This window comes from Octodon degus, unplaced genomic scaffold (assembly GCF_000260255.1).
Source record: "Octodon degus isolate 3935 unplaced genomic scaffold, OctDeg1.0 scaffold00003, whole genome shotgun sequence".
Lineage (NCBI taxonomy): Eukaryota > Metazoa > Chordata > Mammalia > Rodentia > Octodontidae > Octodon > Octodon degus.
The window spans coordinates 22,680,684-22,695,013 of NW_004524579.1; the positions used below are offsets into that span (position 1 = coordinate 22,680,684).

General features: G+C 42.9%; 1 protein-coding gene across 2 annotated transcripts in view; it reads left to right on the forward strand.

The window, feature by feature from the left end:
* Window positions 1–1,332: 1,332 nt before the first annotated feature.
* The window catches only part of LOC101561957 (urea transporter 1), a 22,690-nt gene continuing 9,692 nt past the window's right edge, over window positions 1,333–14,330 (forward strand). Inside the window, exons 1-7 of one of the 2 annotated variants that reach the window (XM_004623617.2) lie at window positions 1,333–1,419; window positions 2,063–2,126; window positions 4,185–4,336; window positions 7,345–7,501; window positions 8,016–8,205; window positions 11,110–11,238; window positions 12,638–12,830. In XM_004623617.2, the coding sequence (XP_004623674.1) occupies window positions 4,190–4,336; window positions 7,345–7,501; window positions 8,016–8,205; window positions 11,110–11,238; window positions 12,638–12,830 (816 nt within the window). In that variant the 5' untranslated portion in view covers window positions 1,333–1,419; window positions 2,063–2,126; window positions 4,185–4,189. The remainder of the gene's footprint in view (window positions 1,420–2,062; window positions 2,127–4,184; window positions 4,337–7,344; window positions 7,502–8,015; window positions 8,206–11,109; window positions 11,239–12,637; window positions 12,831–14,330) is intronic. The other variant, XM_023714558.1, reaches the window with a different exon arrangement.

The following is a 14,330-nucleotide window of genomic DNA, read 5'->3' on the forward strand; positions in this document are numbered from 1 at the left end:
TGAATGAAGGAAGCCAGCAGAGGCAGAAAGGAGAGACACTGCACAGTGCCAGAGTGATTAACAGTACAAAGTGTGACGTCAGACTTTGGACAAGTCATTTAAGCTCTCCGAGCCTCAGTTTCCTCATTTGCCAAATAGAAATACTGGCTACTACCTCATACGGCCTGAGTGGTGGCTAAACGACTAATGCAAAGTGCTCAGCACTGGGCCACCTGCGGCAACGTTTATCATTACCTTGTTATAACCCTTATCATTATAATGCTTATCATTACTAGCACGACCATTATCACTGTTATCACCGAGGGGCATACCGAACTCCAGGGAACCATTCATTCCCAGCAGGCCCCACACTGGGCTCTGGCCACTGAGACAAAAAATGTTGAAAGGAGATTTGCCTGAACCTCGAGACTCTCGTCATGAGCCCCACCCGTGGGGTCCCTCGAGGGACCCAGACACAGTAGCTTGGGCTGGGGCACCCGCTCGGAGGAGGCCCCTGTCCCTGGCGCTTGTCCAGAGGGCAGAGCCAAAAAGTGAGGCTGGCTTACTGAGGGCCGATAAAGACAGTATCTACACCTGCAGAGGGTGGGAGGCCCAGCTCCCACCCTCCTGTGAGGATTATTTTAAAATTTTGTGCTCACACAAGTGCACCAAAGCACAAAGTTACAAGTTATGACTGGGAAAGGAAGGAATTTTCAGGTTCACTTTCCATGCCCCTGCTCTGGAATGCTTGCCCCCAAACTTTTAAAAGATAGCAGATTTCACCCTAGGATTCTCACCTAGAAAGAGGACCAGTCCAGGGAAACACTTGTCTTTTTGCTTCCTCCAGGCTAGGAAAAGACCATTAGGCTTGGAGAAAACAATCTCCACCCTCTTGTCCACCACCTCCTCGCATGCCCACCTCCCCGCACGCCCCTCAAGCCTTGCCGCTCCTACACTTGTCCAGAAACTGTGTCGCATTCACAAACATTCCAGCCCACAGCAGCCACTTCACACTCTGCAGCAACCTGTCTGGTGGAGTTCAGTTTAGCAGACACTGTACAGATCCTTTTTGGCTATAAATCTTTCCAAAAATATGGCAGGGTGGGGCATAGGGGTTAAAGGAAATGGCAGGAAGGAGAAAAAGATGCATTTGTCCCTGAGCAAAGACCTCAGAAAGCTGGGGAAAATGATAGCAAAGCTGCTGGCACCAAATCAAGGAAAAGAAAGAGCCATCAGGTCCCAAGCCAGGGGCCAGTCCCCAGCATTGCGTTGGCACTGGTGGCTGAAGTGGGAGGGGAAAGCCAGCGCAGATATGCAGAGGCTCCAGTATAAAAGGGCTAGGTGCCTCCCAGGGCACCATCCTGCCGCACTCTCCCTTTCAGCAGAGCCTGACAGGTCTTTATCAGCCGGTGCCTTCTGCCACAGGGAAGCCACAGGAGGGTAAGTGTCCCCCTCCTTCCTGTTAATTTCCAACTGCTCATTGTTGAAACTTGGCTTCTGAGTCCCCTCTAGTTTTTGCTTCTTTTCCCCTCTTTTCTTGACTTAATGGAGAAATATGACTGAGAGTGCAGGAGCTGAGGAGAAGCAGCAGAGTTGGAGTGCTGCAAGACTAGAAAGCAATTCACTTAGGCTCCCTTCTGGAAGCTTAAAAAGAATGACTTTATTTGCAACATCTGAGCAGGCAGGGTGGAAGAGGACTTTCCCTAAGGCTTCCACTCTGCATGCTAGCACTTCTGACTTCACTAACACTCGGGTCAGGGTGCGCTCAAGACAACTAAGTAAAGGCGCAGACAAGCATTTATACTACTCAAAGAGAAAAAGGGGGTCCCGGGAATGGCCCTTTCCACTGATGAGCTTCTGGGCTTTTCTGCCTGGGCTGCCACACCGAAGGGAACGAACGAGTTTGTGTGCATGCACGGAGAACTGTTCAGTCCCAGTTAAAGCCGTGAATTCAGCAGCCACCTGCAACTGCATTTTCTGGCGTGTAAAATTTATGGCTTCTAGGAGAGGTTTCTTGTGAGGTGGCAAATGTTTTCATCCGAGGCAGGGATACCTGAAGCATTTCCTTTGTTTCTCATTACAGCTTAACAAGAGCAGAGACCTTCCTGCCACTTGCAATAAGAAAACTATCTAAAATAAAGATTACAGTAAGTACCAAATAAATGTCAGTGCTGAAAGCTTTTTTAGTATGATAGAGCATGAGTGTTATAATGTTTCTTTCTATATCCATATCTAAAACTTTGTATTAACTTTTGAAGTGATCGTTGAGGCACGGAACACTTAAAAGCTCTCGGATATTTCCAACTGTGCAAAGTTTTAAGATATGCTGTCAATAGAATGAGTTTAATTTCACGTAATAAAATAGGAATGTCAGCTATACTGGAGTCTTGAGGTTGCCTCATGCTAGAATGCTAAGCAGTGTCTCACTCTATTAGCAACTGGGCTATGAAGAGCTCTTTCCATCTCCTGCAGGAAAGCCTATGAGGTGTAGCTTCCAGCATATTCTTAGGTTGTTAACTTCAGCACAAGCAAGCTTTGTTGTAGCCATGTGGGTGATGCAAGAGAGTCAGACTCCCTTTGAGGTATGGGGACATGTTTGTTTATCAGAGGGTAAGTGCTTCCTGCCAGGACCTAGAGTGACATTGGGGCTGGCAGAACCCTTTCTTTGCTGTTGTCCAGCCCCCATAGTTATATCAAGGTGATCCTACAAGCTGCTGGATCTAACACATCTCTGATCCCAGGCTCCTGCTCCAGGCCCTCCTGAACTGACGCTGCTGTTCTTCAATATGTGACTGAATAGAATCCTGAGTGGCATTAATGTGCTTGCCCCAGACTAGGAGACAAAGAACAGCTGGTTTTGCCTGCACCTTGAGGCTCAGTCTGCCTGCCCCTTGCTGAGTGAACTTGATCAGCTCCCTCACTAAAAAAATGAAGGCTTGAACTGAGTGATCTCTAAAATCCCATCTTGCTCTCAAATCTTTTCTGATTCTTAGGTCTAGGAAAGTACTAGTGTTGGGCTCAAGGATCTGGCTCTTGGGGTCACATGTGATTCTGGTGGCAGGAGAAGGCACACACAGAGCAAGGGTGGCGGGCACAGGAATCCACACCTAGAGAATATGATGGCCCCTGCTGATCCTTTCCTTTCTGTTTTTCTTTCATTCATCCTTTCTTTCTTTTTTTTTAACCTAGTGTAGGCAAGATGAGAGTTTGGCCTTGGTTTTCTTAATATTCTTAAGTATTCAAAATGCAGCCCTCAAACATGTTGGTTTGGTACATAACTAACCAGATAGTTTACCATGGACACAGACACACAGACACACACACACACACACACACACACACACACACATTTTTTCCTAAAACACAGCATAAATATTTCTCACAATCACAGATTTTTTGAGTCACTCTGATAAAGTTTTTAAGGTTTAAACCAAACCAGTAGAAGAAAGTAAAAATAAAATAAATGAATTTTCTTGGAACTTCTGAAGGAAGAATCCTATACTTGGATGCAATTTAAACTGACAGAAATTATTGCAACCTGTTGCATTTCTTGAATTTAACTAAAAATCACTTATTAACAAAGTAATATTCAATATTTAAAAATTTTTATTCCAATACAAGAGAAAGTACCATTTACCAGCCTTTTAGAATAGGCTTTTGCTGGGCATGAACAGTGCCTCCACTATCCTATCACAGAAAGGGAACCACACCGAAGCTTCATTTTCTCACATTTGATAAAGGACAAGGCAGAACAAGGCTGCTGTCCCTCCTGCCTCAGAGCAGGCACCCAGTGTGGAGCCTTAACCATCTGCAGGGTGCGTTTCCGAGCCTGATAACCTTTCTCTCACCCTGATGCAGGCTTCAGAAGGGCCACCTTCCTGCAAGCGAGGATGAGAAACAAGACAGCCAAACCTGTACCCTGGGCTCTGTGCAGCATGGTTTTCTACTTCTTTTTTTTTTTTTTTTTTTTTTTTTTTAAGTAAAATAAACTGAACTTCCAACTCTTGCAGCCAGTTCACTGTCTCTCCTCTCCCCCGCCACAAGCCATCTGCCTTGGGCATGCTGGGGTCCCCACCAGGCAGCCCTATCTAATAGGAGCCCTTTGAGCATGGCCCTTCCCCACCTGCCCTTTCTCACACTCATCAGAGTCAGGACTCATCCTGCTGATTCACATATTTTTGCCCTTTGTCATGTACGGAGAAAAGGAAGGATGAATGGACGGTCTTTGGTTGGTGGCGCTGGTGACGCCCATCCTGGTCCTCTTTGGACAGACCCATTTGGAAATAACGCTGGTGAGGCAGACCATGAAGGCTTCGTTCAGCTAAGTTTGGCCCTGACCGATGGGCAGCAAGAGCAGGTATGCTTCCGTCCTGCAGTCTCTGTCTCGGGAAACCTGGGAGCCTGCCACAGGCACAGTGTTGCTCTTCTGAGCAGACCCAGGAAGTGGGGATCAGCAAGCTCTGCTGAGAGTGGGGCTGTGGCTAAATCAATGGCACAGGGAGACCCAGGCCTGAAAGTTACAGGACAAGCCCCATAGTCTAGGGCTGGACGATCAAGCTGGGAGTTTTGACAGCCTTAGAAACACCAGGTAAACATAGTCTAGGGTTTATGTTTATCTTCCTCTTTTTACAATTCCATTTACTTTACTGTCCTCGCCTCTCAGTTGAATTGTAATGGCCTTTTGGGTAAGGTTTGAGTGTTAGTTAGAAAGTCTCTTTCCAGAGCCTTCCCACATAGGATACGTGGTTGCAGGTCTTCTAGCTTGATACAACGCTAGAGTGAACTATTGGTTTCTCCTAGCCAGTTCTGACACCTGAAGGAGGTGTCAGAGATCCGAGGACTCCAGAAGGATTCCTGGTTCAAAATAAATGAATAAAGGATTCTTGGAGCCTCTGGAACACAGCTGTTACTTGCTCAAGTCAGAAAAAGCCCCTTCTTTCTATGATATTATAGCCGTCTAACAGGCAGGTATTGGAGACACAAATCTCTAAGCCTTTTCAAAATTGGGCTGGATTTGGATGAAAAAGTGTTCACTTAACTTGGAGTGGCTCAGAGGGGGACTCAGGATATTCAGGTTCTCAAACAAGCCTGGCCAGTTCTGTTAGCAGGTTTCAAATCTCTATCTCCAAAATCTAAGGAGATAGAGTATTTAAAACATTCTAAAATAAATATATACTGTAATTTCTTTTCTTTTTTATTTTTAAAGAATACAAAATAGTGATAGAAAAAAAAAGCTTAGAAATGATACACATTCTCACTAAACAAAGCAATAGGAATTCAACGATGGTTGCTGTATTACATTATGCTATCTTCAAATTAGTTGTTCAGATTACCAGATATAAACATGTAAGATTTGTTAAAGAAAAAAGTAAAGCAAAACAACAACAAAGAAGTTATAAGAAATTCAAAAGAGAAAAAAATCAGAGTAAAAAATATTTAAGCATTAACTGCTCCTTTCAAAAGACTATGCTGGAAATTTTGATAACATGCATTTGTTTATTCTGGAATTTGCTTTTACAGTATGTGGAAAATGCCACTTTGGTGTTCTCCTCTACAGCTGCCACTTTTAGGTCTTGATCTGTTTAGTTCTAGAAACTCAAGGCAATTGTATTTTGGAGCGACTCATCATTGCCTGAGCTGAAGCCCAGTGCTTCTCATGCCTGTGGTTTTGAAAATGGGTCACTGAAGTTGATAGAAAGGTTTAACCAGGCAGGTAAATTATGAGATTTAAAGAGGGAGATAGCTGAGTGAATGATATTATTTAGCTTGTGAAATAAAAGGTAATATTTCATAAATACTTAATGACTCAGTTTTACATCTTTAACTATGGAATTATCTCAGTTCCACTGAGACTTAGTTTGGGCTCCTGGCCTGCAGTTTTCAATGTAGGAAATTTTTAGTACAAAGATTCACTAGAAGTCTGACAAATGTTGGTTTCTAACACTGATTTGCCAAGAATGACCTTAGTCAGGAATGCATTATATAAAAGGCTTTTGCTTTGTTCAATGATTAATGATTTGTCATTATTTAAAAGCAGAATGATTAATTGGGCAGTGAACAATACAGTTGGAGTATAATTGTTACTTACTAATAAATCAATACAGTTTATTTCTGTACTGGAACTAATAGAAATCTAACTTAGAATGAGGCTGTCAAAACAAAATGAAAAGAAAAAAAGACATGATTCTACAACTATTCATTAGTTATTTGTTGGATTTGGCAAATGGAACAGGAGGGCCAAAAGGAGCCAGCGTTGTGGCTTCTCTATCCACATTTTTCAGTCTGATTGTTTTGAGTTTTTTCTGTTTTCCTTTGACCTGGCTACATACTTAGGGTGGCGTGATCATTGTCTTTGTTCCATTGCCTACTTCTGGGACTTTGTCATTCATTGATATTCTTTTACATCCATCAGCACTATGATGGGGCATTATTTGATGTATCATTTTTTGTCCACAGGGGATCATGTTCTTATGATGTTGTTGTTTTCCTGTTACACACTTACTATAAGCACAGGTTATAATTATACCATTCTTAACTTCCCAAAGTATGAGACTGTGATTAAGTCCTGTACATCCTACATCATTAAATCCTTAGATTATAACTCTGGGTTTTGCAGTATTGTCCATTTTAACCTTTCTTAGTTTTAATACCTTTGTGGATAAACATTCTTGCTTATTTTTACACACTTAAATAAATAGTGGTGAAGACAGTTGCATGAAATAAGAACAAGTTCAAGCAATCTTTGACTTGAATAGTGGGTGTGAGGGATTCTTAGACCATTGACACACACAAACTATCTTAAAACTTTCTTCCTTTTCAAAATTTGAAATAAAACTGGTATTTTGAAAAATAAAACTTTAAATTAAAATGCCTACTTGTCTTAGAAAGTAATCAACCAGTTTGTACTAGGGAGTGGCCACCTTGTAACCTGATTTTTTGCTCCTTTAGTTGACAGTATGAAACACAACCTTTTATTTTAGCTCTTTCTATATTATTATTTAACTTGTTATATTGACATTAACTGTTTTTCTTTCTTCTTAACTACACTAAACTACCTGAATGCAGGAAGTAGGGGTTCAATTAATGTATGTTGAACTACAAACTGAACCATATTAGAGCCCAGAGCCTTCTTATGATATAGCATTGAAGATGTTGGTGCCAACAGTAGGGTGGAGTTTGAGTTTGGGTCATAATCTCCATGACAATATTTTAAGAGAAAAGGGGCACTGTCTTAGTCCCATGGCATAGTGTGGTCCACATAAATGCCTTCAAACTCATTTTTGTGGGTATTATGAGCATGTCCTAAGCTGGCCAACCTGGAGAGTTCTAAATTAGGGTACTTATGAGCTCTGTCCTTCCCTCAAGGATTCAGAGGAAGAAGGGGCCATGGAGGATAACCCCACAATGGTTAAACTGGATCTGCCTGAAACCCAGGTCCCATCACATCGAAGGAGAAGATGTATTCCCAAGGCACTTGGCTATGTCACTGGTGATATGAGAGAATTTGCCAGATGGCTCAAAGGTATTTATGCATTCATCCCTTGGAGAGAGGGGAGAAGTAGGTAGGAGGAAAGGGTTAGCTGGTGTTTCCATAAATAGCCAATGTATTACTCTCTATTTTTCTACTTTTTATCTTATAACTTGCAAACTGCTTCATTTTTCTTCACGAGAACAGTGGTAAGGGGCAGGCTTCTACTCCTATTTGAAGAAAGTACCTGGTGTCATCTTGTAATTTCAGCATTAAAAATAAAATTGTATGATAAGTAATTAATGCCTTTGGTTTAGCAGTTAGATGCTTCCTGAGGCTCTAGAGTTCAGTAGGGGTAGTGTGGGTTGAGCATAAAAATATTAAGTGATTTTGGGGATCTCTGTGTCATTCAAGGGGCAAAGGATTCAGAGGAAAGAAGCTTCCTGGGGTATGAAACATGATTCACATCCAGGAGTTTGTGATGATTTTGTTCGGGTTGAGTGTGGAGGGGGCCAGAGATTTAGTTGTTCTGTTACTTTCTCAGATGTGTTCGTCTCTTCTCTTTCAGACAAACCTGTGGTGCTCCAGTTCGTTGACTGGGTTCTTCGGGGTATATCCCAAGTGGTGTTCGTCAGCAATCCCATCAGTGGGATCCTGATCGTGATAGGACTACTGGTCCAGAACCCATGGTGGGCTCTCAATGGCTGTTTGGGAACAGTGATCTCCACTCTGACAGCCCTCTTGCTCAGCCAGGACAGGTAGGCATGTCCCTCTATGCCAGCTCTCAGCTCCTTTCTGAGACATTAGCCAACTAGTCATTGTGGGCACTGGTGACAGAGCCACACCTTGCCCCACAGAAACAACCTTTATTCCACAGAGCTCTTCCTATTTGCCTTGAGTCAGAGGCCAGGGGGGTCATTTACAGTTTCTTATTCTTGTTATCTGAATAAATGGCCAGGTTAAAGGATGCCAAGCTCTCATGACAGTGCGTGGAAGCTGGAACCAAGCTATCAGTCATCCCAGGGAGAGGTTTTAAGAGACCTTCAATGATTGCGAACATTGATTTTCATTTGCATTTGGTTTATTTGGGCAAAAATGTGTATGAATTCTTGAAAAGTGCTACTGGCTTAATTGCTTGCTTTATATCCTGTTTCCATCACTAGTTTATCAAACTCATCCTTCAGAGAACCCAAAAGGTCAGCTCTGCTCTTGGGGAAACAAACAGCCACAAATTCTAGGACTGTTCTTGGACTGTGTCATACCAGTAGTCCTGCATTGTTTTGATTCAGTGAAATATGACCAACCCATTTCCTTGGCAGGCCCTATTCAGAAGACAAGTCATGTTTACATGCACTTGCCTTCAAATCCCTTTTACTTTCCTCAATCCTAAAAGGCTAAAATAACAATCCAACATGCAAATGATTTAAAGGGCAGAAGAAAAGAAAAGGAGATAGCCTTTGTAGAGATGGGAAAGGGAACTAAGGATGGGGAAAATGAGAGGGAGGACATGGAGGAAGAGGGAAAGGAAAGTAAGAAGGATCAATGTGCGATATTTATATGTACAAATATCCCATCATAAATATATTCATTGTGTATGACAAACATACACTTACTAAAAATATTTTTGCTGACAATTCTCACTGGGTGTAGTGGCACACATCTCTAATCCCAGTACTCTAAGAAACTGAGGCAGGAGGATCACAAATTCAAACCCAGCTGGGATAACTTTACACCTTAATAAGACCCTGTTTCAATCTTTAAAAATTATGCAAGGGCTGGGGATGTAGCTCAGTGGAAAGTCCCTGGGTTCAATACCCAGTACTGAGAGAGAGAGAGAGAGAGAGAGAGAGAGAGAGAGAGAGAGAGAGAATTCTGTTTAAGCGACATGTTGTCCTATCGCTTTGCTTTAACTGTGGCATTCTGCAACTTGTAGACAGCGCCATCCAGCTTCAACATATCAAACTCAAACATTAAAGCTCTAGACCAGTGGTTGGGGAGAACGAGTCTTTGCAAGCTCACCACTGTCATCAAGGGTAGCTCCAATTTCTGGATTACACAGACACAAATCACATCACCTCCCACATTCCCTGGAGGATAATCTAAGGGAGACAAAGACTTTCGGAACAATGAGTCCCACCTCTAATGTTCTCATGCACATGAATGGACCTGACATCTCATGTGCTTCACTGGCGCCTCCTGGCCCAGTAAGAAACAAGCCAGGAAGTGCCTGTGCCGCCCCTTCCCACCCTGCTGTGTGGCTCTCTGGCTGCAGCCCCTGCCCTCAGGCTTCTCAGTCAACCTCACCCACTTCTGTCACAGCATTGCCTTTGAGTTCAGGACTTCAGGGAAATAGGACCTGTGATGCCAGACATGCCAACTCAGGTGGGATGGGACTCACTCTATGGAAATATTTCCTCTTCTCAGTGTTTCTAGTTCTCACCATGAAACAAGAACCATTATGGCCCAAGAGCAGTGTGCCTGTAGGACAATATTTCCTCGATGTTTTTAATTTTTAAAAATTAATTCATTTCATTGCTACATTTGATGTATACGTAATGATCATCACATTGGTCATAGGGAATTTGTCCCTATATATACATGATAGATCTTGATTCTTTCTTTTCCCCTTCCCCTACCTTCCCTTCAACACCTCTTCCACTCCTTATTTACAAAAGCTTTGTTTCCATTGTTTCTTTTTTCCCTCATTTTTTTCTTTTCCCTTCCTTCTTTTCTCCCTCCCCCTCCCTAGTTTCTGCTTTGAGCATTTTCTTCCTATTTCACAATATCTATTATATACTTTGGTACTTATTTACACTTTACTTTCTCATACCAGAGAAACTGCGATATTTACACATGTGTGTCTGATTTATTTCTCTTAAGAATCTGATCTCAAGTTCATCCTCCTTTATGGCTGAATAGTATTCCATTACATAAGAAAACCATGTATTCTTTATCCATTCCTCAGTTGATGGGCATTTAGGTTGTTTCCAAGATTTAGCTATTACAAGCCACACTGCTAGAAACGGGTGTGCATGCATCTCCCCACAGAGCAATCTTTAGAAGTGGGTCAAATTCCAAACAGAAAGTAGTTTCAAAAGAGTCAGGAGCTAAACATGCACCTGATTGTGTGCCAAGTAAAAGAAAGGTAATTTTTCTTTTTTTGGCAATAACTTGGAAATGTAGCTTTAGAGACAAAAATATAGAAGCACAGGAACATAAAAATATAAGCTAAATTGGAAGAGTAACATTTACAGCACTACGAAAGGGAAGTTCCATTTGAGAAATCACATATTTCTCACCAAGAAATCAGACTTAGGAAACAACTTCATATGCAAAACGCTCTATCCACCTCTGAGGCCCTTGATGACCTAAATAAATAATAACTTTCTAAATGAAAGACTGAAAGCAGATGCCAGAGACCTGCCCTTCACTGCAGCACCTTGGAGGGGGTTGTTCTGTGTGTGCTTTTATAGTTGTAGCTGTAAATACTTTATTTCTCATTTTATCTAGCATTTGCATGGTTCTTAGTAGGCTTTGAAACACACGTCCAAATAGCATTTGTTTTCAAATGTAAATGGATCTAAAAAGTGCCAAGTCTTACTAACTTGAAGGTCTCACCCAAGGCCCCCCCAACAATGTCTCTGTCACTCTCTTGCTCACAGGTCGGCCATAGCTGCTGGGCTCCACGGCTACAATGCCATATTGTTGGGGATACTCATGGCTGTCTTTTCAGACAAGGGAGACTACTTCTGGTGGCTGTTACTGCCAGTGTCTGTTATGTCCATGACTTGGTAAGTTGTGCTTGGTTTTCAAACTGACTTTTTTTTTTTTTTAATTTTAAGGAAGGGTCTATAGGGTGTTCAGGGTCCCACTACTAGATCAGACTCATAGTGATCTCCTGTCAAACTGACTTAAAAAAATTATAGCGGCAGGAGAGAATGAGAAGTTGTACTGAATAAGGTTCAGTTTTATCAAATGAAAAACATTCTGTGTGTGGATGACTGTGGTAAATGTACTTAATGTTATCAAACCACACTTAAAAATAGCTATGGTAAGTGAATAATTTTTAAAAAATATATATTCAAATCTAGGTATGTTGGCACATGCCTGGAGCCCCAGAATTATGGGAGACTGAAGCACCAGAATTACAAAATTGAACCCAGCCTGGACAGCTTTATGACTTAGCAAGATGCTGTCTCAAAATAAAAGACTGGGCTGCAGCTCCATGAGAGAGTTGTGGGTTTGGTTCCTACTTGCACACACACAAAAGTGTGTATTTCCTTCTGATCTGACACTTCGGTCTCTTCTCCCATTCTGATACGTGCTCACACCACCTTCCCATCACATGGGGTTCTCGGCCAGGGCTACACACTGAACTCCAGTGCAGGTGACCCCAAACACATCACACACACTCACAGCCAGCCAGGTTCTGATGGAATCCGTTAGGGCTGCTGCCTACACATTGGAGTTTTGAAATCTCCTCAGGGGATTTGAAAGTATAACCAAGTTATCATCCCTTCCCTATATCAATGGTCCTCAAATTTATCCATCACAGGTGGGTGCAGCCCCTCCCCAGCTTTCTCTTTCAGTCTGGAGTGGGGTCTAAGAATCTACATTTCTATTAAGTTCCTGATTACACCAATGTGGTTGGTCCAGGAACCCTGCTTTGAGAACCACCATCTTCACTTAAACTCCCCTAACCCACCAGCTTGAACCCCCATCAATTTTATTGCACCACATGAACCCTTGCCTGACCAATTCTTTCTTTTCCAAAAATAAATAAACTAAAGACAAGTGACATGACATGCACCAAATGCCAGATCATAGTCACTGCTAGTGGGGAGAAAGGAAACTACGATGGAGGAGTGTTCACACGGCAACTTTACTACGTGGATCATGTTTTAAGTGCTTCAAAGATGTTTTTTAAACCTTGATAAATAATGCACTCTAAGTAACTTCAGAGTATAATTTTCAAAGCCAAATAAGCTAAGAACAGGGTTGGGGCTGTATTTTGGCACAATTGTCTCTATGGTAGGACTTATTTCAGGTTCTCTTTCAGTAGACAGCTGGCCGACATAACACCCGAGTGCCACACTGGCAGATGAAACAAAGCTATCTATGGAGTAGAGATTCAATCAGTCAACCTGGTTGTTCACCACATGCAGATTCTTGTCTTCTGTTTCATTTCAGCCCCATTTTCTCAAGTGCGTTGAGTTCAGTATTCAGCAAGTGGGATCTCCCTGTCTTCACTCTCCCTTTCAACATGGCGTTGTCAATGTACCTTTTGGCCACAGGACACTACAATCTCTTCTTTCCAAGTCAACTGATCACACCTGTAAGCAAAGTCCCCAACATCACCTGGTCTGACCTCAGTGCCGTGGAGGTAAGATACACCCCCTTCTCACATTCCCCTCTGCCTCTGGAATATTCCCATGTCCTCCTGGTTTCAGATGCTCAGCTCCTCAATGCCTTTCTACCTGTCTAAAATATTTGTTCTATTCCATGCCTTTGGGGGCCTAAGGGACTTTTGGGGGGGGGGACTTTTTTTTTTGAGACAAGGTCTCACTGTGTATCAGAGTAGGCTCACTGTATAGCCCAGGCTGGCCTTGAACTCCCAGTGATCCTCCTGCCCCATTAGTGCTTGGATTAGAGGCCTGCACCACCACACCTGGCTATTAAGAGAGTTTCTTAAATAACTATTTGATCAAAGCTAATAACCCCTTCCCCTCTTTTTCTACAAGTCTGCTGTATCAACCCCAGGGTGTAGCTCCAGGGAAGTCATGCTGCTGTGAGCTTGGCCTTGTGGGTAATATGATGGAAGCTGGCCCTCCAGGCAGGTAGCCTCTTCCGTGGTGTGAAATCTTTCAGGGCTGCTCCCCCAGCCCAAGGACCTGGGCGCTTACTCCTAGAGCTCATGGCAAAACTCATCCCTGCCTTTTCTTATGATGTCCATTATAGAATACAGTAACTCAGGCTTCTCAGCTTTGGTAGCAGCAGCAGCATCACCCAGGGAGTTATTTAACTACCAAAACAAGCCCCATCTCAGACTCCAAAGCCATACTCTCCAGAGGTGAGCCTGGGAAGCTGTATTAACAAATTGTCCAAATTGTGGTAGGGGCCAGAGTTTGAGAACCACTATATCACAGTGTGCACACTGTACCACACTTTTTGGTGGGCATGGAGACAGCATTTACTTCTAAAAACATGGTTAACCACATCAAATTCTAGCTCTTCCTGCTGGTGTTTATGTAGCAAATCTGCTCAAGTTTTCTCGAGTCTTGAGAACAAGAGAGTCCTTGAACTCAGATGCAATCAAAGAAGCTTTACCTCTTTTAATGCACTGAGGACTGGTTCCTCCACTGTCAGGTTACAAAGCACCCTTTGCTGTCCTCCTTGCTGAATGATCAAAACACAAGATGAGCTCACCCAGCCTTTGCTTTAGGGTTTTTGCCCAGAAAATGAATTGCAAATAGTTTAGGGGAGGAATTAAAGATTTATTAGAACTACTCATGACAGATAATATGATGAAGCAAAATGAATACATATGTATGCTCATGTAATAACCGTTAGCCCCGTGTAGTTATCTAAATTCAGATGCAATTCAGTTGCAAACTCTGCTCCTCAGTCTCACTAGTCGCATATCACGTGCTCAGCAACCACCACCCCAGGACCCACCACACTAGCAGCACGGAGGTACACTCCGCTGCTGTCATGGGAGGCACTCTCAGCTATGCTGGCCTGGGACAGGGGAAGGTCAGCCTGGGGCAGAAGGTCACCCTTTCCTCATTATGAACCCATTGTTAGCACACTTACTGACCATACCACCCAGGTTTCCTACCTCTTGGCCACCTGAGGGATAGTTACACTGTCAAATTAAGAGATT